A 27,419-nucleotide genomic window follows, 5' to 3' on the forward strand; every position below is an offset into this window, starting at 1 on the left:
TAAAATATGAATAATAAAATCAGTTGTCAATTCATGGGATCTGTATGGGGCATCTGCCTAGAACTTGCGAGAAAAAATAAATTCCATGTATGAGTAAAACTATTTGATCTATAATGCATCAGAGATATGGAAGACCACCTATAAAAAAGACTGACTCCAAAACCTGCTTAACTTGTAACCAGACTGAAGATATTATCACATCTAATGAAGAAATAAGCCAGTCAGAAGTAGGGTTGAAAACAAGAACCTCGAAAAGTCCAAGTCACAAGGCAAAGTGTGGTAGCATCTATCCAAGCACTATCTGGGGCAGAGTAAGAGTCCTGGCCAATAATCTTCCACGTGCATCTTGCATATGACAAGGCTATTCCTATTGTAAAGATGGATATGGCACTTACCTGCATATTACTAAGCCAAAGAAGCCAATCTGAGACGGCTACATAGTGTTTGATTGCAATTATATAACATTCTGGAAAGGGCAAAATTATGAAGACAGTAAAAAGATCAGTGGTTGCCAGGGGTTAAAGGGGAGGAAGGGACAAACAGGCAGAGCACAGAGGATTTTCAGGGCAGTGAAACTACTCTGTATGATACTGTATTGGTAGATACATATCATCATAAATTTTTCCAAACTCACAGAATGTACAATACCAAAAAAAAAATGGATGTGGCCAATTAATTTCAAGTGTTCTAATCCCATTGACAACAAGACAATCATAACATCTATTTCAATATGAGGATATCTCCTAGAGAATGTTATGATTATCTCATCTTAGAAAAAAGGGAATAGAAGCAGAACATTGAATATACTTTATTAGCATTTTTATTACCAACAACTTAATATTTTGAACACTGAGACACAGGAAGTACTCAAGGAAGTGTTTTACATGTATTAATTCATTTAATCCTCATCTGAACCCCGTGGTATAGGGACTATTAATATCCACATTTTACAGGTGAAAAATTGAGGTACAGAAATTAAGGTCACACAGCTAGTAAGGGGTGGAGCCTGCATTCCCACACAGGCTCTTAGCCACTATTTTTAGAATATACTAAAAATTTATATTCATCAGTGAGAACCAACTCACAGAAAGTTTTAATTCCTGGTACTATTAGAATCTAATTAATTGCAAAAGACATTTTATTTAACAAAATGTTTGTAAACAATGAGGAATAAGGCCTGCTACTGACAAGATGGGGCAATGGGTGGGTGGGGAGGAGGTCGATGGTCTGGAGGAGAGATGCATCTGGGGCAAGGGAACCCTATAAATGGGCTGAGCCCTGGTTACTGAGTGGGACTGGTGAGATTGACAGGTCTCACTATTTAAGAAGTCTGAAAATCCAGCCTAACTCCTTTGACTTTCTCCAGGTAAGATCCCTCAAATCATGGCACTGCTACCAGCCACACCCATCCACGGGGTTAATGCCTATGTTCCAGCAGTAATTTATTTTTATAATGGAGGATATAGGGATGATAAAGTGGGAAAATGGCAGGGCAGATGTTTGATACCCTTCATCAGCATCTGATGTTATGATGCTCAACCTAATCAGCCCATGTGGATGGATTAGGGAGGGCCAATATAAACTACCCATCATTAATTCCTCTAGTTAGCTCAGAATCTACACAGGACAGTGTAGATGGTGTATCAGGCTATGTCTTCATCCATTAAACCTAAAATTCATTTGACTTTTCTGGTTCTGATTCTATGTTCGACAACATCCTTTTTGCATCTTCCTATAGGGCAAAAATGTAATTCGAGTAATGTAGTCCAAGAATTTTTAAATAAATTCCATATATCAGTCTTATAAATTTAGTTAAATGATATACCCATGAGAGATGAATCTGCTTTTGGCTTGCTGAAAAAAAATAAGCCTATGAGACTGAACCAAACTTTGGTCAAAGGTAGTGAATGCCATCCTGTGATTCTCCTGCAAATATTCCTATTCTTACCCCCTTTATGCGCCACATGCTCTTCTTTCTTTTTTCATGTAAGAATTATCTGTCAGGGTAATTGCAAAAACTAAATGAGATAAATTGTTTACCAAATTTACTGGCACATTAAAAAAAAAGTTCATTTCTTCCCCTACCCTCTTACCTCTAGACTTTATTAATCCAGATTAAAAAGCTAGCAATCAGAAAACTGTACATTCATGCTAGATTAGAGTTTATTTTATATACTAAACGAGGCCTATGAGTTCCAGGGGAAACAATTTTCTTCTACTTCTCAGATATGGAAAAGTACACCAAAAAATAATTCCTACAGATAAAAAGGCAGTACAAATAGAAAAGCTATATAAATTACCCCAAGTCTAAAGTCAGAAAGAAAATTAGTCCAATACATTGGAAATAGCATTAGAATGATTACTCAGCCGTCACTGTGATTGAACAAGAACAAACGGTGACTACTACAATAAGCAGTGAAAATGTTCGGGTGGATGAATGTTTTGAAGTGATCTTCAAGAGCAGGGAAATTGGTGGTAAAACCCATTTTGAGGGTCACTTTCTTTGTCGTACTGTTATTGTGAAACTACCCAACTTTTGCAGAACTTCTCTCACGTGAGCCCAATTAAAAATACAAAACAACCAACATAAGGAAAGTTCTGTTTCCTGCCAGTCTGCTTTTGTTTTTTTTCCTGGCTGTGGCTGAGAAAGTTGAAATTTTATGTTGCAATTACCGTTTGTCTTTTTCTGAGTACCCTCGTGGCTTTTCTGACAGCTCACAGCTGCCTTAATCTTCCACACAGGTTAGTGTAAAGAGGACACATGTAAAACCACATTCACCATCAGGATAAAAAGAAGAGTGTGTACATACCTCGTTCAGATTTTAACCGCTGATAAAGCTGAAACTGATCCACAGATACCAAACAGGCAATCTGAAACCAGAGACATTTAAAAGATGAGATTTCAGTCATCACAGAGCCCTGAGTTACCAGTCTTTTTATGATCCCTTTTTCTTGTTTGGCTTACTGTATCCTCTCTATACCAGCTGCCCACAAACTTCTTTTTCCTTATACTGTTCATGCAGTAACAGAAGCAGCAATTCCCAAATCATCCCCAGTCCTCTGCTATGGCTAGGATTCACTGCTCAAGGCATCAGTTACAGAACTCAGTGACCACCTCCTGTTCTTTTATCAGCATCTAACAAGATCAGACAACCAAATTTTTGGACTTCCCAAATTATCTGTGCACATATACAAATGATGCTCCTCTTCTCTTTTAAGACATTTTTAAAAGATTATAGTTCTACTGGGCATCATTCTTTAAACAAAGCCTGAAGATTCAAGTGCAGGGAGTGGCTGGGGTGACTAACAACAAAAAAAGATTATAGTTCTAATCTAAGAACTAAGACTAAGCTAAGAAAAGCTAAGACTAAGATCAGGTAGATACTGTCTCAGGAATAATGAGAACTTCATTAATCACCTAGGAAAGAGTACTTTCTAAGCAACAGAAAAATCATTTCTTCTGACCAAAATCACCTCACGGGGCCTTTGGTGATCATTCATTGCCATCCATGCCCTGGTAGAAAAGAAATGCCTGACATATTTCTTGTGGCTAGACTCCCACTTCCATTTCAGATGCCACTAGGAAAAAACACTGATTCACATCTAACTAAATGACATTTCAAATTAATAATTTTTAAATTGCATTTCAAAGGCAGATGCAGGAAAAGCTAACTGCTCTTAAACTGGCATTCTAAAAATAATAATTCCACTGACGTCAACATATAAATATATTGACATTGCTTAAAAGACCTATAATTGAGAAAATCAAAGGACTTTAGATTAGGTTTTCAGACATTCAGCAAGTTGATAAAGGACACAGTCTTAGCCTTGGCAATTCCAGCTGTAAAACATGACATATTTTTGGCATAAAATATATCTAGATGAAAGTTCTTGCAACTAATGGAAGGAAGTCTGCTTTGAGAAAACCCTTAAAAATGAGGCATCTAAAATGGTATTTAACAAATATATTTTAAAAGGGAATGAAAACCTAATTCTCCTCCTCACAAAAAAATTCAACTTGTTTATTTTGCAAATGAATTAAACTAAGTTAGCTAAAATGCATGAAGAACCACAAAACGGGCAAGTTCAGTCTTCTATGTGCCAAGTAAAATCTCCTAAAACGTAAATTTAATTATAACATTTTTTCCAGTTGGGGGGAAAATGTTGCATTTTCATCTGGCACCTTAAATAAAAGCTCCTTAGCAATCACTGGGAAAAAAAATGATGGTTAATTTTACATGATGTGTATTTTACCATAATTTTTTTAAAAGTATGGTTAGGCTTTTCTCATACTGAAAGCCAGTTTTGTTTCATCTGTTATAATACTATCTGGACATCTTTCCTGAAAGACAAAGTTATCTCAATAAAATGCAGAGTTGGAGACAGAAGGTACAGGCTCGTGAAGAGATCGGAGGCATTAAGAATCAGAGTATAATTCTTGACTTAGTCACTGATTCACTGCAGGTGGAGGACAAATAATCTAACATTACATTAACTTTTGGGCCAAAAGTACTTGGGGAATGATGTCATCTGGGCCCGAGAGACCTCAGTGATATTCTAGAAATCTATTTTTAACAACACGCCACCCCCCCCAAAAGAAGCTACTTGAGGTCTTTGATTCTATGGGACAGTCTTGTACTCTAACTGCCACCACCTAAAATAGTTTCTGGACTGATGAAGACCTCTTCAAACCCCTGAAAGGCAACCCCTAAAAACTATGATTTTTTTCAATGACAAGCAATTTATATAACAGCTAAGTCCAACAGAGTTGATGGAAGACAAAGCAAACAGGAGATATTTTAGACACAGATGAAATTCTAATGAGAAAAATGACAGAAATGAATGCAGTAAAAAGTCAACAATGATAGTGATGAAAGTTAATTTTAAATTAGAAAGATAAATTTCATCTGAGGACACATTACTGCCAACAGGGAAGTCAGAGGTCTCTAACTTTTTTGTCTCTTACTCTACCTTGTATCTCCTATTTATTATTTTATAGCTCAAAGGTTTGTATGGAATTAGGTCTTAATACGGTATAGCAATTTTTCTATTGAAATGTGTGATCACAAAAAGTTAGTTCCATCACTTCTCACTCTGTTTGATCCTTTTGGAATAAAGTTAACACAAAACACACCAGTCTATTCTCCAGCCCCTACCTCCTGGACTTCTTTTCCATATACTCATTGAGAGTCTATTACGGGCAAAGCATTGGCTGGAAGCTTGGGATACAAAAGAGGAAGGAGATACCAAAGCTGCCTTCAAGAAACTCAAGTTACTCAGGAGGGAATATGTACACATAAGTTTAGAAAAAGATCTATTCCTTGATCTTATCATTTTTTAGATTTCATACATTAGAGGTAATTTTCTGAAATATTTTTACATACTTTGACTTTAGATGAGAGAAAGCTGAACCCAGTTTAAAAAAAAAAAAAAAAAAGCTGATCCAGAGTATTAAATTCCTGGTTCAGTTGCTATTTAGAGCTAAGTCACTATTGCTCAAGGTCTTTACAATTATAAAATTGAAATAAATGTGTTAGGATGATTACTGGAGGTTCAATCAGGCCACAGGTTAAGGGGCTACTGCTTAGAAAAAAGAAACAAATCAAAAGGACACTAAGATTGATTGCAAAACTGAAAATCCTAGAGAATAATAAAAGAGATTATATATAATGAGGTGTCTTATGTATTCAATTATCCTCTTCCTGCCAACAAACAAATTCCAAATCATTCAAAACCACACCAAGACATTCCTTTTAAACCTTTCTATTTTGAAATAATTTTAGACTTACAAAAAGTTGCAAAAAATTGTATAAAGTTCCTAAATGCCATTCCCCCAACTTCTTCTAATGGGAACACCTTACATAACCATAGTTAATTATTAAAATAATAAAATTTACATTGATACAAAATAATTAATCTGTAGGCCATATTCAAACTTCACAAATTGTCCCACTAATGTCTTTTTTTTTTTTTTTTCAGTCCAAGATCCAATTCAGGATACCACCTTGCATTTAGTTGCCATGTCTCCTTAGCCTTCTCCAGTCTATGGAAGTTCCTCAGTCTGTTTTTGGCTCTTATGACCTTGACATGTTTGAAGAGTCCAGGCCACTTATTTTGTACAATGTTCTCCAATGTGGGTTTGTCTGATGCCTTCTCATGATTAGGTTGAGGTTGTGCATTTTTAGCAAGAATATCACAGAAGTGATGTTGCGTCATCAGGAGATACATGAGGACAACCTGTCTCATTACTGTCGATGTTAACTTTTTAACTTGATTGAGGTGATATCTGCCAGATTTCTCTACCCTTTGTAACCAGCAAGTATCTTGTAGTGAGATATTTTGAGATTCTGCAAATACACTGTTTTTCATCATATGTTTTCCCACTAATTTTTGTTTATCTATCAATAATTCTTGCCTATAATAATTATCACTGTTATTTGCTTAATAATGATTTTCTATTTCCATCATTCATTTCCGCATTTACTAATTAGAATTCTATTATAAGTAAGAGTTGTCCCTTATCCCTCATGTATTTGTTTATTCATTTATTTATTTAGGTTGATATAGACTAACAAGACTTATTTTATTCAGTGAGTTCTAATCCATTACTAACCAGACTCATATTCAAACAACAGAAACAAAAATTTCTAAGTATTTTCTCAACTACTGAGAGAACACCCCCCCCTCAAATCAACTACTAAAAAATCCTGAACTTGATTTAAAGTGATTTTTCGTTATTTCTCCTTCGAAATTTGTACTAATCTACCTGTTAAACAAAAATTTTCCTCTCCTCCTATCCAAAGACCACGTTTTCTCCTCATCACTACTGAAACTTTCCAAAAATAAAAAAATTTTTCATTCAAAGAGAAGGCAAATTCAGTTTCATTTTAATAGAACAAAAACAATAATATCAGAATAATAACAACAAAAGGCTACTAATTACCTGCAATCACTGTCTTTTTTGTTGTTGTTGTTAAAAATGAACCTGGGGGTATTTATTCAATACCCAGTTCCTACTCTGATGAAAGTCTTCACTTTTTCACCCCCCTCCGCCTATAGCAGAGCATAGGCAGGGAATTCAGAATATATGTATATGTGGGGTGCTGGAACTATTATATATAACAGTTAATTGGATATAGCTAAAATCCACAAATGAGAAGAAACAAAAAGGCACACCCTTGTGGACCATTACTAACTATGACCATAATATTTGAGCAGACTTCACCACCTACATTGACACTAACCCTACAAAAACCAAAGGAAAAGAAAGAGCAGACAGGGAAGCCTGCTTGCCAGAGAAGCATTAATGCTAAGAGTACAGTGCGTTCTCATTATATTGATAAATACAATATATGCTGTCTTTTAGTTAGAAAAATAAAATGGTTAAAACACAAAAGCTAGGGATTGGCTTTCATGTACGTACTACCCATCAAGGTCTGGAAAGCCAGGACAGAAGAGGGAAAAAATAGGCTGGACTTTACTTAGGTCTGACCCTTTAAGTCATACTTCTGCTATGGTTGCTCTTAAAAATTAAAGGAACAGGCTGAACATAGAATACAAAAGATCAGTAGATCTGGAGATGAAGTTGACCACAGAAATTGATCATTACAGCACGTCAAGGTTTTGGCAATTTTTGAAGGGCTGCGACTTGCAAAAATACTGGTAAGAGAAATAGTACTGGCCTTATGGATAAGTGCCCTATCACACTAACACAGAAACTAAGAATGTTTCCTATCACAACCCAGAAAATAAGAACTGGCCCATCCACCCATTCATCTGACTGTAATAAACCAAGCTCACACTAGCTATCAAATCCTAGCTGAAAAAACAAGAGGGCATCATTGTCTGAGAGCCGGAAGGTAGGGCTCATTGGGGAAGCAAAAGATGGAGGAGACCTGGAATTCCAGGGCCAGGAATCTTTCAGAAAGGGCTGCTTTTGCTCTTCTTTTTCCACCTGTTCTGCAGAGGCCTCAGTACATCTTCCCACATCATCCCCCGCCTCTCTCCCTCAGCCCATCAATGAGTAAAAAGGATATGCCCATGTGCACATCCACGTGACACATTCATCCCACCGCTGCTGAGTCTTCTTATATTTGCCTTCACTTAAAGGACAAGCTTAGAAACATTACTCTCCACTTATATGCAGTTTTAAAAAAATTTATATAGCCATACCTTTTTTTTTTTAATTAATTAATTAATTTATTTTTGGCTGCATTGGGTCCTTGCTGCTGCGTGCAGGCCCTCAAACAACGTTTTAAATATGTTTTAAATATGTTCTAAGACAAAATTCAGCTTGGAATCTCAAAAACGTCTATTAACTCCAGCATGGCAGATTCCTTTATCCTGTGCCACCCCAAAGTTTTATTCTTCTCCAGCCAACAGGGATCACAGCCAAAGGTTGTTTATAGACATGCTCAGTCCCTTCCCATTCAGGTCCTTAAACTACAGGAACATCGATATGGCCACTTGCCTGGGCATCCTCATTTTTCCTCTGCCCCAGCTTCATACTCAGATAATGGGGAGAAAAAGGAGTTAAATGAAAAGATGGCAAGTGGAGACAGTGCTAAAGGGTGATTTGGGGGGAACAACTGGATCTCTTATAATTCCAGCGGCCTTTACGTAAGCCACCCTAAACAAACACGTGATATGAGTAAAAACTGTGTTTATTTTGCAAATATAACTTCAAATTTCTTGGCACTCCACTCCTCCATCCCCCCATCCCAGTCCTTCCACAGTGCCCCACCCTAAATCCCTTCCTATAGCAATTCTGGAGCCGTTCTTGACAAGAACAGCTGCACCCATTCATCCTCTGGGTGCGCGCTGTGGCACCAGCAGTAAAGGCAGGTCGTGTCAGTGCCCCAGGACTTGGAAGGAGGATTGGTGGGTGAGAAGCTGTTCCCTGCCATCCACTGCCAGCTGGCAAGGGGTAGAAGTTCAACTTCTCAGGCCGTGTAATGGTAGGTATGTGCTCCACTTAAAATTTTTTTTTAAAATATGTATTTTTAAAATTTATTTTTGGCTGCGTTGGGTTTTCGTTGCTGCGTGCGGGTTTTCTCTAGTTGCAGTGAGTGGGAGCTACTCTTCGTTGCAGCGCACGGGCTCTAGGGTGCGCGGGCTTCAGTAGTTGTGGCGCGTGGGCTCAGTAGTTGTAGCTCTCGGGCTCTAGAGCGCAGGCTCAGTAGTTGTGGCGCACAGGCTTAGTTGCTCCGCGGCATGTGGGATCTTGCCGGGCCAGGGATTGAACCCATGTCGCCTGCACTGGCAGGCGGATTCTTAACCACTGCGCCACCAGGGAAGTCCCTCGCCACTCAAATTTGACATGGCCCAGACAAATGGGTCAGGTTCTCCCTGTGGTGGTATGTTACTTTCCCACAGTAAGGAAACTGCTTAAATGAGTCATCACCTTTTTAACAGGGCTACTAACTTCAAGCAAAGGCCTTGCCTGAAGAAATGCTATCAGACCCAACCATCTGTGTCCTGCCTTTCATAATTCCGTGTTGGACAAGATTCCTGGATCAAGTGCATTCGAAACGCTGCTGAGCAACAGCTGAAAGTACCAGATGACGCAAGAAAGGTTTTCCTTTTCCCCGGGTCCCAGTAATTGCGCCTCTAGGACACAAGTCCTCCAGTCAGTGACTCCCGCCAGCTTCCATGACATTGAAGGGAAGCTGCCTTTTCTGCTGTTTCTTAACGTAAACAGTATTTGGGTTGAATGACGCTGATGAAGCTACCCCTGATAAATAGAAGTGAAGGGGCAGAGCCACAACTGAGCCAATTTGGAAGCATTACAGCTTGCAGGAGACACACATATGAAGCACAGTCAACTTTGTGAGCTAGACCTACATAGGAAAGCATTCAGAGGAAAGAGCTTAAATTCCTGGTGTCCTCTGAAGATGAAAAATTTTATACTTACATGCATTTTGTAAGACAATGAACGGTGAAGAACCGTATATTGTACTACAAATAGCTGCAGCACAAAGGGAACCTCAGCCTTAACCAGAATTATTCTTAACAAGCAAAGTATATTTATGTGTTACCTATAAAAATAAACACTTTTTTAAATGATGGAAGAAGCAGTCATAGAGACAGAATCCAGTCAAGCACAATGTGGATAAGCCCCATTGGTGGCTGTCAAAGCCACCAATAGCTCCATTATAACCTACTCATTTCTCAGTTCAAAAATGAGAGACAATCACCACCACCACATTTTTTTACTCTGAAAAAAAAAATAGGGCAAGTTAATTAAGAACATTTGATTACTGTAATTCACGCCCATCTTCAGTCAGGCTCTTAGCCAGACCTATGAGTACAGAAATGGTCCTTTAATGTCCTGGAGTGTCTCTTACTTACCTAATGGGAAACAGACTTTGGAGAATGTAAGAAGTACCATAGTTTAGTTTGGAGTATGTTTTCGTTCTGTTTTTCAAGTATCCTTTTGTCATTTTTAAGAGCCATTATGGGTTTATTTGCTTTTAATGCAGCCTAAAAGTAAAATTGTTTTTAGAGTAAAGCTGGGTAAATGGAATCAGCACTAGGGAAGTGTGAATGAGCATGTGAACAGAGGGAAAAGAAAGGATTAAGAAGAAGAGAACTATGGGAGAAGATGACCAGGGAATGTCTATACTAAGAAAACCAGAAAAGTTAGACTCTGTTCTAGAGATCTCTCAGACAAACCATGGCCTGTCTTCATTCATTTGTACAACATTAGCCCTAACATTTGATATCCAAAGTGTCAATGGCTAATGGTTACCATTCATTCAAAGTCTAGAACGCCACTATGTAATGAGCTTTCTGCAAAGATGGAAATGTTCTGTTCTGTGCTGTCTAACCTGCTAGCCACTAGCCACATGTAGCTACTGAGTACTTAAAATGTGATCAGTGCAAACAAAGGAATGAATTTCTAATTTTAATTTTAGTTAGATGTAAATAGACACCTGTAGGCTTATCTAGAAGAGAGACTGGGATTAATTTCAAAGGCTTGTTTAGAAACGTCACTTCATTTATGTTTAACAGATTTTGCATACATGAATTAAATAAGATTCCATGGCAGACATGGCTCTTGCTGGCTGTTCCATCTCACACTTTTTGCTCTTATAATTATCTGGTTCTTTATCAGTTTAATGTCTCCCTGCTAGATCAGAAGCTCCAGGAGGACAGCACTGGGACTGTCTTATTCACCTCTCTGTCCTGGCCCAGAACAGGGCCTGGCACATTGTACACTCAGTAAAAAAAGGAAGCATACTCCCTGGAAGGCTTATGTATAGAAATATGCTCCTGCAAATCTAGGTCTCATTTTAAAAACCACTTCCAAGTTGCACAGATCAATAGTATTCTTGGTAGATAACCTAATTTTTCCCCATTTTAATTTCCTCTACCCATTACTCACACAAAAGTAAACATTTCTCACCACAGGATGTACATATTCAATATTGCCTTTTTATTTTAAAAATTCAATTTATTTCATGATTTTCCTAAAATGAACAACTTCTAAACCATTATGTATTCCTTTTATTCTTCCCCCCAAAACACTTCAAGCTCAATTGTACCACTTACCCGATATTTCATAAGCTAAACACAGGGCGCCCAGATGCAGATTGGTTAAAAATGGTCTATAACATCTTTCTAGCTGCTTTGCTTACAAAGCAAAGGATATATATGTAAAGCATATATATTTGTATACAAAGCATATGTGTGTGTATGTATCATGTTTACATACACATATTCATACACACACAGGCACATATACACAAACATACATATCCACACACCTATATATCTACACACATATATGCACTCTATTGGGCTTTCAATTGTCAAGTCCTTTATCATGCATTCTATTTATCTACCTAGTTCTACTCTTAAAGCCATGTAATTTGTCAGAAAGAACTGGATTGGAATTCTAGCTCTTCTGCTTTTTAGATATGCACTCTTGGGCAAATTACTTAGACACTCTGGGCTTCAGTTTTATAAGTTTGTTGAAAGGATTAGATGGTATACTGGCTAAGAAAGCAACTACATGAACACAGACAAGATTTAAAGTGAGCAGGGCCTGAAGGTTAAAAGCAGATTTAAGGGCAAGCTACTAATCAGGGATTGAAAAAACAAAGGAAAGAGATACATCACAGTCTTAATACAGTGGGAGAAGAACTCACTCAAAAAAGACATTTCTATGCCTGATAAATATTGAATGAAAGGCCTTTCTCTGCTCTTTGGAAATGGTTCAACTCAGGCTACCTTTGCAGAATCACAATAATTTATATTATCTGTAACTGTGGCTAATCTGTCACCTGTTTATCTGACTATTCAGATAAGGCCACTGACTATTCAGCCTCCAAACCTCACATTTGGTAAATTTCTAGCACCTTAGCCTATTCTAGAGCTTCTTCAACACTCAGAGGGCATTTAGAAATAGAACCAAAGTAAATAACAGCTTTAACAGTTTCTATAAAGAATCCAAGGTATGTAGCAATAAAGTACTCCTTTAAAAAGTTAACCTCTGTATTTTGTTTCTAGACTCCCTGGCAGAGAAGTACATAAAGAGTCAAGATCCTAGGAAATCATGTCAACAGGAAAGAGGGAAAAATCAGTGCAGTCATCCATACCTCAGCTTCCTGTAGGGTCCCGTGGTTTAGGCACACCATGTCTGGGCAAGTGATGGGAGACCCACATCCTTCTCGGATTGCCAGCTGCATGTACTGTTTCAGACACTAGGAGTTCAGAAGAAAAAAGACAGATAATTACCCACCACATTACAGAAGCACCAAGGTTATATAACCGCCACTGCCTCTTCTTCCTTAATTGGCAGACCTGGGGCTCTTGTACTCAGGAAACATAAGTTATCATGAGTGTGAATACTAAGAGCCATCACTCTGGAAAGAATGCAGAGACAGGTAATTAATTATGTATGACTTCATCCTAAGAATACTGAGTTTATCCAAGGCAACAAGTCAATGCCTGTATGCTCACACATTTTATCCACCATAGATTGGGAAAAGGAGAAATGTTCTTTCGCACTAATGGCAAAAGCCTTCTTTGTACTTTTTTTTTTTTTTTTAAGTTACATGACTTCCCGGTTCCATTTTTTACCCAGTGGTCCTCTCCCTCAAAATTTGCAGGGAAGTAGAACTCTGTGACCCTCGTGCTGAGCTTGCCCATCAGTATCAAAATAAGATTAAGGCACTGGCTCACCTATGAATACTCTCAATAGCAAATACACCTGGAAGAAGAAGTGTCAAAGACAATTTGGGAGAATGAGACCTTCCCAGAACTATAGGCCTTGGTAGATGCTATGATGAGGAAGTTTGAGGAGAACCCGGGGAGAGAAAAAATTAGATAGGAGATAAGAAATCCAGAGAGAAGAAGTAGAACACCGTAGACAAACTTGGTCTACTCATTGCCTGTTGCATGTGGATCTTGGGCACTGGGTGGAGAAGTGAGTCAGATTGAAAAGGAACTGAGAGCATTATGAAGACCTCTGACCCCTCCCTTCTTCCTTCCAACCCATCCCCACAGGCCCACAGGGAATTAAAAGGCATAGTTCCGGGAGATCAAACTCTTAAGAAATTCAAAACCTGGCTCCTCAATTTCTACTAATTTGCTTATAATTGGTGAGCTCTTTTCTATATGCATGATGAAAAAAAGTCAAGCTCAAATGTTTGAGGAGGACACCCCCCAAAATACATAAGCGTCAATAAATTAATGACTCTTACAAAGTAATGATTAGCCATAATTTGGTTCCAATTTTTACAACTCTATACATTTATGTATCAACCTGCTACATTAAAAATACTGCTGTCACACCTTTTATAAAAGCTTAACTAGTAAATAAATCCTAATGACATAATTGTGAAATCTTTTCCTTTCATTGACCATCTTTATGCATTTTCCCTGTCTGAAAATAAAACTATCACAATTGTATTATTTCAGAAAAACAATCATGTATTTATCTGATTGAAGTTACTGTTACAATGTACTAATGAATTAATGACTAAGGCAAACCATTTAAACCATATTTTTAACTCTGTAAGTACTTAAAAATTCCCTTTTCCAAGGAGTCAGTTTTTTATCACAGAAAAAACTAGAAAATAACCTAAATATCCAAAATAGAAAAATGCGTCAATAAATTATACAAAATTCATGCAATAGAATGCTGAAGAATCAAGAAAAATATTTTCAAATGATGTTTAAAGACATGGGAAAATGCTTAAGATTTAGTATGAATTGGGGAATAAAAGATGATTTAGTGTGAATTGGGGAATAAAAGATGATTTAGTGTGAATTGGGGAATAAAAGATGATTTAGTGTGAATTGGGGAATGAAGGATGATTTAGTGTGAATTGGGGAATGAAGGATGATTTAGTGTGAATTGGGGAATGAAGGATGATTTAGTGTGAATTGGGGAATGAAGGATGATTTAGTGTGAATTGGGGAATGAAGGATGATTTAGTGTGAATTGGCGAATGAAGGATGATTTAGTGTGAATTGGGGAATGAAGGATGATTTAGTGTGAATTGGCGAATGAAGGATGATTTAGTGTGAATTGGGGAATGAAGGATGATTTAGTGTGAATTGGGGAATGAAGGATGATTTAGTGTGAATTGGGGAATGAAAGATGATTTAGTGTGAATTGGGGAATTAAAGATGATTTAGTGTGAATTGGGGAATAAAAGATGATTTAGTGTGAATTGGAGAATAAACAATATCTGAGAACAGAGCCCTCTTAAGTCACTCTGCCCCTACAATTGACCACGTATAGATATATTTTAACTTTCACTTTTTTGCTCAAGAGAAGAGTGAACAATCACTTGCTCTAGGAGTTACTACGCCAGACAAGGTCTCCAGTACGAGGAAGAATGATAAGAAAGCAGTAGCAAGGAAATGTGGGGAAGAACTTCAATGTACAGGCAAAACTCGAGAGGAACTGCAAAAGTGGCTCAAGAAAAATAGTGTCACACTAAGGGACAAATAAATGAGTAAATGATGTGAAGCCTTGTCCAGCCAGCTCTGCCCCTGAGGACCTCTCGGCCTTCCAACTGCCACACAGATTCCAGCGTTCCTGCCTTGATCTCTCCCAGCTGCCACTTGAAACTGATGCAGAAAGAGTGAAAATGTATGGTCTCTAGGCTCAAAGGGAAGATATCTGAGAAGAACAAAGTGAACAGTATAATGAGCGTGAAATCCCAATATCTGGGCTCTAGCCTCAGTGCCACCCTATCGGGTGACAATGGGAACATTACCTAAACCATGACCCCGACTTGCCTCCCTTAATTTTTAAAATGGGGACAATAATACCTGTTACGGCTACTTCACAGGGTTTAAAACACTCATATGCACAAACACAAAGCTAAAATTTTGTACATGGAAGCCCTTCGGAAGTGTGCAAAATGCAGAATATTTAGTCATATTTCTACTGCATTTCACCTGGTCTCAGACTTCCAAAAACTTTGTGGAGAAATGTTAATCCTTTAGCCTTCTAAGATTATTCTTTCTCCACTCCCTTCAGGAAACCCGTTAAACCACTTGTGGTAGAGAAGCTCCATAAACAGAGCAGATATTTATAAGAGAACATCACACACACCTCTATTCAAGCCTCTCTGTAGAACTATTTATTTGCATCTATAGAAAAGGCTTAGAGTTAAATAGGAACTAAAGAGACTATGTGAGTCTTTATAGGCAAAAAAATTCATCTCAACTTATACTGCAAATTTGTAAAGCTGAAATCTAAGCTTTCCCAAGAGTTTATAATGTATGTCCTATTTGCTAATGTAATGCTCTTAGATACACTGCAACCAGGATACATAAACCCAGTGAATTTTGAAGCTTCCCACAAAGACTCTCCTGACCACAATATTATCTGACCTGTGCTTTTAGGAGAGAAGTTAGAGGTGCATACACTGACTACAGGGTCTAAGTATATGACCTTTTTTTTTTTTTTAAATTCTGAAAAACACTGGTTCAAAATAGAGATTTGTAAGTGCACGTTGCTAAGTGATGCTACAGCACAGGCACTTGACACTCCCTCACTACGGGCATGCATTTCTATTCAAAGGCAAAGAGGGAAAACAACCAGCCCATGTTACCGCCTCTTACTGAATTTTCAAGTAACTTAGGTTCATTATATGTCTTCTATTAGCTTTCACAAAAATTTAATCTCAAACCCTCCCTCTCTTCTTTAGTACCTCTGGCTAAAGCACAAAAGAACCATAAGCATTCACACGAACCCCTGTGCACATTACACAAACTAAACCTACGTACAATGGTTAACAATTCTGGGAGAAATGGCATCTAGCTTGTAAATAAAGAAAGAGAAACACAGAAAGAGAAAAAAGAAAACTACCGTCATTTAGTCACATTAAAAAAAAAATCACATTCCATTAAACAACAGCATTAAACAAATGTCTAACTATGCAGTTTTCATAACAGCTAACAAATTCTAAGGGAAATGTTTCAAAAATTGAACTTTTCAGAAAACTTTTTTTTTCACATCTTTATTGGAGTATAAATGGTTTACAATGTTGTGTTAATTTCTGCTGTACAACAAAGAGAATCAGCTATATGTATACATATATCCCCATAACCCCTCCCTCCCACCCTCCCTATCCCACCCCTCTAGGTCATCACAAAGCACGGAGCTGATCTCCCTGTGCTATGCAGCAGCTTCCCACTAGCCATCCATTTTACATTTGGTAGTGTATGTATGTCAATGCTAGTCTCTCACTTCATCCCAGCTTCCCCTTCCTGCGTCTTTATTCCTGCCCCGACGACCCAAAAAATAATGAAACAATTTTTTCTTTTAAATCGCCAATATTCCATTTAGTTTGACAGAACATAGAAACATCTTTAGGTCATTAAGGGTCATGTATAATAATGATTGTTCCTCAGAATCATTCCACAGCCCTCAAGGATTCAGATGGGATCTAACCAAGGATTTAACCATCAAACACCTGGTGAACCAGATGACGTGTCTCTTCCAACCCTGAGAGCTTATGAATTATGTACAGTGGAGTCTTCCCAGAAAGGGGTTTCTTCTAGGCCCCTTTCAGGGATGTTATCTTCCAGTTGACCAAAGGGCATTCTTCATTAGGTATTCTCATCTATTAGGTGGACAAGGCAAAAAGGGCTACAACATTCAGACAAAGCTCCTATGTATCCGCCACAAGAATTACACACACACACACACACACACACACACACCAGTATATTTACTACACAATTGCTCATTCTCTGTTACTAGATTATAGCTTTCTTAAAGGTTTTTTCTAAGAAAAAAAAAGCATCACAATGAACAGTTGATGGAACTGGATTCTAATGATCAAGATTGAAGTACAAGCTCTAAAAGTCTCCTCTGCATCTTGGGCAAGTCATTAACCTCTCTCGCTGCAGCACTCACAATTATAAGATGGGACAATACCACCTGCCTAGCCTACTCTCAGGGAAATGGAGAGTCCTCCATGAGGATAAATACATGAAAATACTCTGAAAAGTGAAAGAGGCATGCAAATTTAGAGAAGAAGAGGATGAAATAGAAGTCTCTGAACTTCAGGCAGGCACGCAGAAATGAAAGCCCCAAAAGAGACGTGACCCCAAGAGGGTGGGGAGGGGAGGTAAGAGGACAATAGGCATTGTTGGGAGAAGAGAGGTAATGAGTGCCATTAACTGAAAGTTTAAATTGAGTCCCAGGATCGTGGACGCTTCTAGGTGCCGGTGCTGGGGTTCTGAGGTCAAATAAAAACTGGCAGCCCACATGGCTTGAAGCTGAGTTGGTGGACCTATTGACCTAGGGTTTCTCATCCCTAGCTCAGCCATGGGTGGGAAAGAAGGTGATGAGGGGGAAGTACTTGAGGCCAAAATCTAGACAGGCCTTGAGTAAGTGTCTGTTTTGCTTTTTATCATTGCTAGTACAATGCTGTACACTAAAATGGATATTTAATAAAATGCAGACTAACACTTCTCGGCCTTGGTACACAATTACATCACAATGTCTCAAGTGTGTTCTAAATAACATCTCTTATTGAAGCCAATATTCTGTTTACTCCAGTTCAGACTATGATGTGTGTACATGATCCAAGAATAATGCCTTCTTTGTTGGATGCCGTTGAGCTAAATTATTAGTACAACTCAAGATGGTATCCCTTCCAATTCAAAAAGCCTTTTAACACACCCAAAGTATCCTGGCTTGGAAACATATAATGGGTTCAAAAAAATTCAAATAAATCAACAACCCATAGCTAAGCAGTAAGTTGTTTCCTGGTATAGCATGATCCTAAAACTTTTTTCTCACAAAACCCCTTTCAGAAACCTTGACTTTTCACAAATACGATATTCCTAGTGACGGGGATCACCTTCATACCCCTTTGCCAACTACACAGGACATCAGAGGACTGATAGGAAAACCTGGTACCAGATGACTACAAAGAAGCCCCAAATCAAACAATAAACCATAACTAATGTTAAAAAGAGACCTTAGTTTTACATTTCTCATCCTTAAGCTTCTCTTATTCAAGAAAGCCTTCCTTGCCTTGGATCCCAGTCTGATGCAACGCCCAGACTGTCTGCTCTCACAGCACCTTGATGACCAGCTAGCACAGTACTTTTCAAACTGGGTGCAAAGGTGCATTCTTGGGAGCTCCCAAGTTCTCCATGGCTAGGTTTCCCCCTCCATTTTATGTTTATTTAATGGTATTAATAAAAGCAGAGAACACCCATTTCCACTCAATGTCAACGCTCACACTTGTGCTGGTGGGGCAGGCCTGTTTTGCCAAGCAGGAATGCTTTCATTGTCACAGGCTGATGAAAAAACAATGGAAGTATCTGGGCCAAGTGAAAGCTGTAAAAATCAAGATTTTTAGTGATTTCAACACAGAAAAGTGGCAAGATCACTGAATTACCACTTGTTCACTGGAACACACCAAACTGAGAGCTTAACTGTTAAAAGTCGTTTAGTGGAAACTAAACATCGCCCATCACATTAATGTTAACTTAAATTTTGTTGGTCTATAATTTTAGTTAATATTCAGCTTATGCATTTATTCTGATGTTCTTGTTGTTTGAGATAGAAGTTTAATGTGCTTATCCCTTGTATTATGTTTTATCAGTTTAAGTGAGTTTAAAATTATTTTTATTTTAGCCTATCTCAATATTGGGGTTCAAATTATTTTCCCCTTCAAAAGGAATCCCTACAAATCCATCAAAAGGAGGAGAACAGTGTGATTCTCAACGGCAGTGGGGCTGGTAGTATGGCATTTTCCCTTGAGGATGTATTAGAATATCAAGCCCTCCAAAGAGAATTTTATAAACTATACAACCACCTCCTCTCCTCCAATTCTCCAGAAGACTCGGATTTTCCTCCCTACTTGCCAATATTCCCATCAACACCTTAGGTAACTCTAGATGTTAACAATTGAAGCACGTTGTACATGGAAATCATGCAGCGATTATCATCCTACATTGCAGGAGACTGTGAACTTGCATGACTCTCCAGTAGCCCAGGCACCCTTCAAGGTCTGGATCCTGTCTTACTCCTCTTCATATCCTCTGGAAACACCCATCACAGGAGCTGGTACATGGTAGACACTCAGACATCTGTGGGAGCTGGAAGCATGAATCTACCACCTACCAGCTTTGCGGCAAAAACTCCTTCTGCCCCAATCACTGAAACATAAACCCACCCCACCTGCAGCATTCCTCTCTTCTCTTCTCCTTTGACACATATGAGCCGATACCACCTTCCAGGGCCAACTCCACTGTTTTCTAGTTCCCATACCCTGCTGACTTTCAGGAAATTTACCCTATTGATCATCTATTTTCTTTCCTATGTCTTGAATATTTCCCCATGTATTGGGTTCTTCTCCAGCAGTTAAACATGCCTAAAAATATCCTACTTAAAGAAAAACAATAATAAAGCAGCAAAGAAAAATAGCCCTCCCTTACTCCTCTTGCTGGCTGTACACTGCCTTCTTCATTCCTCTCTTCAGTCAAGTGTGTGAAAGAGCTGTCTGCCCTCACCTCCTTCACCAGCCCCATCCCCATTCCTCCCCTACAGTTTCACTGAAGTGGGTGCCAAAGCCAGCAGCCACCTCCATGTCACTACATCCATACACATTTTCTTTCTTCCTGACCTCTCGGCGGTCTAAGACCCAATGAACCACCCCTACTTTCTTGGAACTTTCTCCTCCCTTGCCTTCAGAATTCCACACTTCTCTGAGTTTCATTCTTCCTCTCTGGCCATTCCTCCTCAATCCCTTTTACTTCCTCTACTCAATTTTTAAATGCTGGAATTTCAGGATGGGATCAAAACTCTTTTCTTTTCACACTTTCTTTTTGGTCACCTCATTAACTAGATATAACTAGTTATTTATTTGGTCCACGGCCTATTTGTTCTCAGGTCCATTCCCCACTTCCTGCTCTGCTCCATAACACAGAGAATGTATTTCCCGGGTACCAGGGAGACTTGGCCAATGGGAGGCATTACTGAAAAACCAGAGGGTGGGAGGAGGGAAGGAGCCTGGGCATTTCCACCTCCACCCCTTTGCTTTCTGTACTGACCTCCGACAGTGGCTGCATCTCCTGCTCCTCCTGGACAGGACCCTTCTCCATGGCTCTACCTCCCACAATGGCTCTAGCTCTCACCAGATACCCTAACTCCTATTCTAGTAATACCTTTTCTTCCTCTTGTCCCCTAGCTTCCAGGGGAGTGCTGCTTCCTGTTGTTGCTAATATCTAGGTGCTTCACTGCCCTATTTGGGTTCTCAGTCCTCCATCACCTTTATAACCAATCACCTGAATGAAACTTCCTGTTTTGAAAGACCAGGAGTGATTTCCATTCTCCTGGTCGAATCTCAACCAATAAATCAATGAATCCCAAATTTACCCTTCCAGGCCAGGTCTCTCCACATGTGTTCCAAAGCTGCACATCAAACTGGGTACTTAGCATACTGGGCCCTGAATGGCTCATAGGGACCTCACACTCAAATGCAAAGCTGAATTCATGATCCCCTCCCCCAAATCCAATCCTTGTCCTGTGTCTTCTATCTCTAGGAATGGCATTTCCATCCACGCTGTTGTACAACCCAGAAACCTAGGAATCACCTATGACACCTCTTTCTCTCTTACCCCTATATCCGATAAATGCCTACTACACATCTTCACCTGGTTGTCTTATTACAGCCTCAAACTTGACTTAGCAGAGCTTTGGAATCTGCTTGCCCCATTATATCAACACACATGTTTCCCCACATCCCCAGGCTTCCTATCCCAGTAACTGGAACCAATTACCTACTTGCGGAACCAAAACAAAAACATCCCTGATTCCTCTCTTCCTCAAACTCCACAACCAAAACAGGTCCCAAATCTAACCACCTCCTACCACACCCACTGCAATTCAAGTCACCATCACTCTTTCAAAGACCCCTGCAAGAGCTTTCTCAGGGGTCTCTTGGCTTCTACTCTATAGGGCAGCCAGAGTGCTCTTTATACATTTTTTAAATAAAAATCATATATTATTTTCCTGCCCCAAACCCTCCAATGAATGTGCACCTCACTTAGATTGCCTCTTAAACTCGCTACCATGCCTCACAAGGTCCTACATGTTCCAACTCCAAGCTACTGCCCCGACCTCATTCCTACCGCATTCCTCCCTTATTCTGGGAACACGAGCCTTCTATTTCTCCAACGTGCCCAACTTGTTCCTGTCCTAAGGCCTTTCTTGATATTTGCATTTCCTCTCCCTGGGATGCTCTTCCCCCAGATGGCTCACTCTCACTTCATTCAGGGCTCTGCAGAGCACAGAACCCCAAAGAAAAGGATATAAGACAAATATGTTTTTATAGACAAGAAACACTGGAAACTATGAGACCCCCATTGGGAAGGGCAGCTGTGATATTGTGATTTATATTAAGAAAAACATACTTGGTCGTCATCCTTTTTCTAGCACAGAGCTTCTAAAACCCTTGGAATTTCCTAAGTGGTAAGAGAATTGTGTCTTTTGTTATGTTAATGAAATGACTTTTTTTTTTTTACTTTTTTTTATTGGAGTATAGTTTCTTTACAATATTGTGTTAGTTTATAATGTACAGCAAAGTGAATCAGCTATACGTATACATATATCCCCTCTTTTTTGGATTTCCTTCTCATTTAGGTCACCAGAGAGCACTGTGTAGAGTTCCCTGTGCTATACTGTAGGTTCTCGTTAGTTACCTATTTTATACATAGTATCAACAGTGTATATATGTCAATCCTAATCTCTCAATTCATTCACCCCACCTTCCCCCTTGGTATCCATACGTTTTGTTTGTTTGTTTGTTTATTTTAATAGAAATTTATTTTTATTATTTACTTATTTATTTATTTTATTCATTGAGTTTTGGCTGTGTTGGGTCTTTGTTGCTGCATGCGGGCTTTCTCTAGTTGCGGCGAGCGGGGGCTACTCTTTGTTGTGGTGCACAGGCTTCTCATTGCAGTGGCTTCTCTTGTTGTGGAGCACGGGCTCTAGGCACACGGGCTTCAGTAGTTGCGGCACACGGGCTCAGTAGTTGTGGCTCATGGGCTCTAGAGCAGAGGCTCAGTAGTTGTGGCACACGGGCTTAGTTGTTCCGCAGCATGTGGGATCTTCCCGGACCAGGGCTCAAACCCGTGTCCCCTGCATTGGCAGGCGGATTCTTAACCACTGCGCCACTATCTCAGGGAAGTCTGGTATCCACACGTTTGTTCTCTAAGTCTGTGTCTCTATTTCTCCTTTGTAAATAAGATCAACTATACACATTTTTTCAGATATTAACCGATATGCGTTAATATATGATATTTGTTTTTCTCTTTCTGATTTACTTCACTCTGTATGACAGTCTCTAGGTCCATCCATGTCTCTACAAATGACCCAGTTTCATTCCCTTTTATGGCTGAGTAATATTCCATTGTATAGATGTACCACATCTTCTTTATCCATTCCTCTGTTGATGGACATTTAGCTTACTTCCATGTCCTGGCTATTGTAAATAGTGCTACAATGAACACTGGGGTGCATATGTCTTCTTGAATTATGGTTTTCTCTGGATATATGCCCAGTAGTGGGATTGTCAGGTCATATGGTAGTTCTATTTTTAGTTTTTTAAGGAAACTCCATACTGTTTTCCATAGTGGCTGTATCCATTTACATCCCCACCAATAATTCATGAAGGTTCCCTTTTCTCCACACCCTCTCCAGCATTTATTGTTTGTAGATTTTTTTGATGATGGCCATTCTGACCAGTGTGAGGTGATACCTCATTGTAGTTTTCATTTGCATTTCTCTAATAATTAGTGATGTTGTGCATCTTTTCATGTGTTTCTTGGCCATCTGTATGTCTTCTTGGGAGAAATGTCTATTTAGGTCTTCCGCCCATTTTTTGATTGGGTTGTTTGTTTTTTTGATATTGAGCTTCATGAGCTGTTTGTATACTTTGGAGAGTAATGAAATGACTTTTGGAATGCCCCCAGGTCACCTAAGGATGGGGGGCTGGTTGCCAGGGGAACCAATGCTATGACTAAAGGATTAGAACTTTCAACTCTCAACCCTCAACTTCCAAGAAGGGGAAAAGGGCTGGAAGTTTAATTGATCACCAATGGTCAATGATTTAATCAGTTGTGCCTATGTAATGAAGCCTCCATAAAAACCCAAAATAATGGGGTTCAGAAAGTTTCCTGGTTGGTAAATACGTGGAGATTTGGGGAGAGTGGTGAGCTGGGTAGGGCTTGGAAGCTCCATGCCCTTTCCCATACTTTGCCCTATGTATCTCTTCCATCTGGCTATTCCTGAGTTATACTTTTTTATAATAAGCCAGTAATCTAGTAAGTAAAATGTTTCTCTGAGTTCTATGAGCTTCTCTAGCAAATTAATCAAATTCAAGGAGGAGATCGTGGGAACCTCTGATTTACAGCCAATCAGTCAGCAGAACAGTTAACAACCTGGGCTTGAGACTGGCGTCCGAAGTCTATGGAGGGAGTCGTAGGAATCTATAACTGAGCCAGTGGTCAGAAGCCCAAGTAACAATCTGGGCTTATGACTGGTGTCTGAATTGGGCAGGTGTGTGTGCTGTCGGGGTCGGGAGAGTCTTGCACAACTGAACCCTTAACCTTCGGAATCTAACACCATCTCCAGACTCTGCTGGTATCCGAGAATTGGTTGGTAGTGCGTGGGGAAGGCCCCCACATACACACACACTGGAACAGGGTACAGGAACCCCAAAGAGTAGCCTTAAGGAGAAGCCCTGGGCAGAAGGAAGAAGGGTGTTTCAACAGGAAGGTAGTGAATTTCAAAGATAACACTCACCAGCCTTACTATTCAAATACGTTACTGAAAATGTTTCTTAAACGTTAATGTCCATTTGAATCACTCAAGGATCCTATTAAAAATGCAGATTCTGATTCAGTAGATCTGGGGTGGGGTCTGAGATTCTGCCCTCCTCATAAGCTCCCAGGTCTTACTGATGCTGCTGGCACACAGAATACACTCTTGAGGAACAAGGTCTAGTAACAAAGACTCTCTACATTGGGTGCTTTATAGAATCACCTGGGGAGCTTTCCAAAAGTCCAACGCCCAGGCCACACCACAGACCGATCAACTCAGAAATTTCAGAGGGAAGGACCAGGCATCAGTATGTTATATATGCATGTATATGTACTGATATATGTACATGTGTATATTATACATATATATACATATATGTATTTTATATATGTATATATGTTTTATTGCTTTTATTCAATGGCTTTTAACATAATTGCAGAGTTGTACAACTATCACACATCGATTTTAGAACATTTCATAATCCCAAAAGAAACCCCATGCCAACTAGTAGTCACTCCCCATTTCCCCCCAAATCCTCCCACCCCAGGTTTAGGCAACCACCAGTCTACTTTCTGTCCCTATGGATTTGCCTATTCTGGATATTTCACATAAACTGAATCATACAATATGTGGTCCTTTGTGACTGGCTTCTTTCAATAGTATATACATGTTTTCATTTCTTTTAGGTATATACTTAGGAGTGGATGTGGTATACGATAACTCTGTGTTTGTCTTTTGAAGAACTGCTAGGCTATCTTCCAAAGCAACTGTGTCATTTTACATTCCCACCAGCAGAATGAGGGTTCCAATTTTCTTCAAATCCTCACCAGAACTTGTTACTGTCTTTTTTATTCTAGCTATCCTAATGTGTGTAAAGTGGTATCTCACTGTGGTTTTGATTTGCATTTCTCTGATGGCTAATGAATGATTTTGAGCACTTTTTCATGTGCTTATTGATAATCTGTATACCTTCTTTGGCGAAATGTCTATTCAGATCCTTTGCCCATTTTTAATTGTGTTTTTATTATTGAGTTTTAAGAATTCTTTATTCTACATATGCCCCTTATCAGACATGATTTGCAAATACTTTCTCCCATTCTGTAGGTTATCTTTTTACTTTCTTGATGGCATCCACTGAAGTATAAAGGTATTTAGTTTTGATAGAGTCTAATTTTTTTCCTTTTGTTCACGCTTTGCCTAACCCAAGGTCATTAAATTTTTTCTATTTCCTATATTTTCTTCTAAGATTTTTTTGGCTTTAGCTCTTATAGTTAGGTCTATAATTCATTTTTGAGTTAACGTTTGTCGATGATGTGAGGAAGCAGTCCAACTTCATTCTTTTGCAAATGGATATCCAGTTGTCTAAGCACCATTTGTTGAAAAACTATTCTGTCCCCTTTGAATTGCCTTGGCACCCTTGATGAAAACCAAGTGACAACATGAGAATTTACTTCTGAACTCTCAATTCTATTCTATTCATCTATCTGTCTATCCTTTTGATGGTATCGCACAGTTTTGATTACTATTGCACTGTAGTAAGTTTGAAAGTAGGAAGTGAGTTCTCCAACTTTGTGCTTCTTTTTAAAAATTGTTTTGGCTATTCTAGGTCCATCAAATTTCCATATGAATTTAAGATCAGCTCGTCAATGTCTGCAAAGAAGATGGTTGGGATTTTGATAGGAATTGTGTTGAATCTGTAGATCCGTTTTGGGGAATACTGTCATTTTTAATAATAGTAAGTCTTCTAATCCATGAAATGGGGTATTTAGTCTTCTTGACTTTCTTTCAACAATGTTTTGTAGTTTTCAGAGTATAAGCTTTGTACTTCTTTTTTTAAATTTATTCCCAAGTATTTTATTCCTTTTGATATTATTATAAATAGAATTGTTGTCTTAATGCCATTATCATATTATTCTTTGCTAGTGCATAGAAATACAATTGGTTTTTGTATTTTGTATTCTGAAACCTTGCTGAACTGGCATCAGTATTTTTAAGCTCTCAAAGTGATTCCAACGTGCAACCAAGTCAGAACCACTAGGTTCAATACCATCCATGCCCTCAGGTCTAATGAAGGAAAATATGTCCATCATCACTGCCTTTATATCATTTTGGAAAATTCATCTTCATAGGGAATACGTGCATCAACTAGTTCCAGAAGAAATAGTAAAGGAAGTCTAAAGGGGAAATTATATATGCAAATTTTAAATATATATAAAAATTTAAAGTATCTTGAAACACTTTACCCTAAAATAGTGTTGTTACTTTTTCTGGAAAAGGGTACTCAGATCCACCCCGTAAGTTTGAGAACAGTCATTCAATATGGTAGATTAAATCTGGGCCCCAGTTAAAAGTACCTCCAGTTCCCACCAAGCAAGAATGATCAAAAGCTTCTATCCTGATCTCAAGTGATCATGAAACATTTAAGTTAAGAAACTTGCAGAAAGTAATAGCTCTGAAGATAAACCCACTGGAAATGCTGCAGTCCCGTCAGTCCTCACAACGAAGCCAATTAAATCTGCTAACCTGGAAGAACATTTCAATCAGAGCAGGGAGCAGGCACTAGGAGAGCAAAGACCTGCTTCCAACATGAGTAATTCAATAACTCTTCAGTTGACCATTCTGAGGTTTTCCCTTTTGTCTCACCTGTGCTGCCTTTCTTAACAGAGGCAGGCCCCAATTCTGATACTAGTTCCAAAGGGATCCCTCTGTGCCAGATCCCTCCGTGCTATCTTAACGACACAGTACACCCAGAAAAGCAACCAATGGTTCCAGGAGAAAAAAAAAACAACAAGAAGGCTTGCCAAGTTTACATCCTTCCATTTCCTCCAAAGAAACATTAGACCTCAGAACTGCCAGCCCTCAGCTGGCCCCAGTGTCCCAGCCAACAGGCCCAGGACAGGCAGTGAGAATAAGCACATCCCAGATTAAACATCAGTAGATTCCACTGAACTCATTTATCACTTTCCTCCTCCTCCTCCTGTGTCCCTAAAGAGTCCCTATTTGAACTCTCAAGCAGCCCTTCTGACTCTCTCAGAATGCACACAAGGTCTCAGCAACACAGAAAGGAACAAATCCCAAAATAATAAAGGGTCAAGAAACT

The 27,419-nt window shown here is 39.0% G+C and overlaps 1 protein-coding gene across 2 annotated transcripts in view; it reads right to left on the reverse strand.

Annotated features, from left to right (window-relative positions):
• The window catches only part of RNF144B (ring finger protein 144B), an 867,397-nt gene that overhangs the window by 724,784 nt on the left and 115,194 nt on the right, over positions 1-27,419 (reverse strand). For both annotated transcript variants that reach the window (XR_014232478.1, XM_082346416.1), the window contains exons 3-4: positions 12,603-12,707; positions 2,811-2,871 (exon numbers count right to left, since the gene is read on the reverse strand). Coding sequence is in view for 1 of the 2 variants with exons in the window: in XM_082346416.1 (XP_082202542.1) it covers positions 2,811-2,871; positions 12,603-12,707 (166 nt within the window). In the remaining variant the exon portion in view is untranslated. The remainder of the gene's footprint in view (positions 1-2,810; positions 2,872-12,602; positions 12,708-27,419) is intronic.

Source organism: Balaenoptera borealis, assembly GCF_965194805.1.
Source record: "Balaenoptera borealis genome assembly, chromosome: 12".
NCBI classification, from domain to species: domain Eukaryota; kingdom Metazoa; phylum Chordata; class Mammalia; order Artiodactyla; family Balaenopteridae; genus Balaenoptera; species Balaenoptera borealis.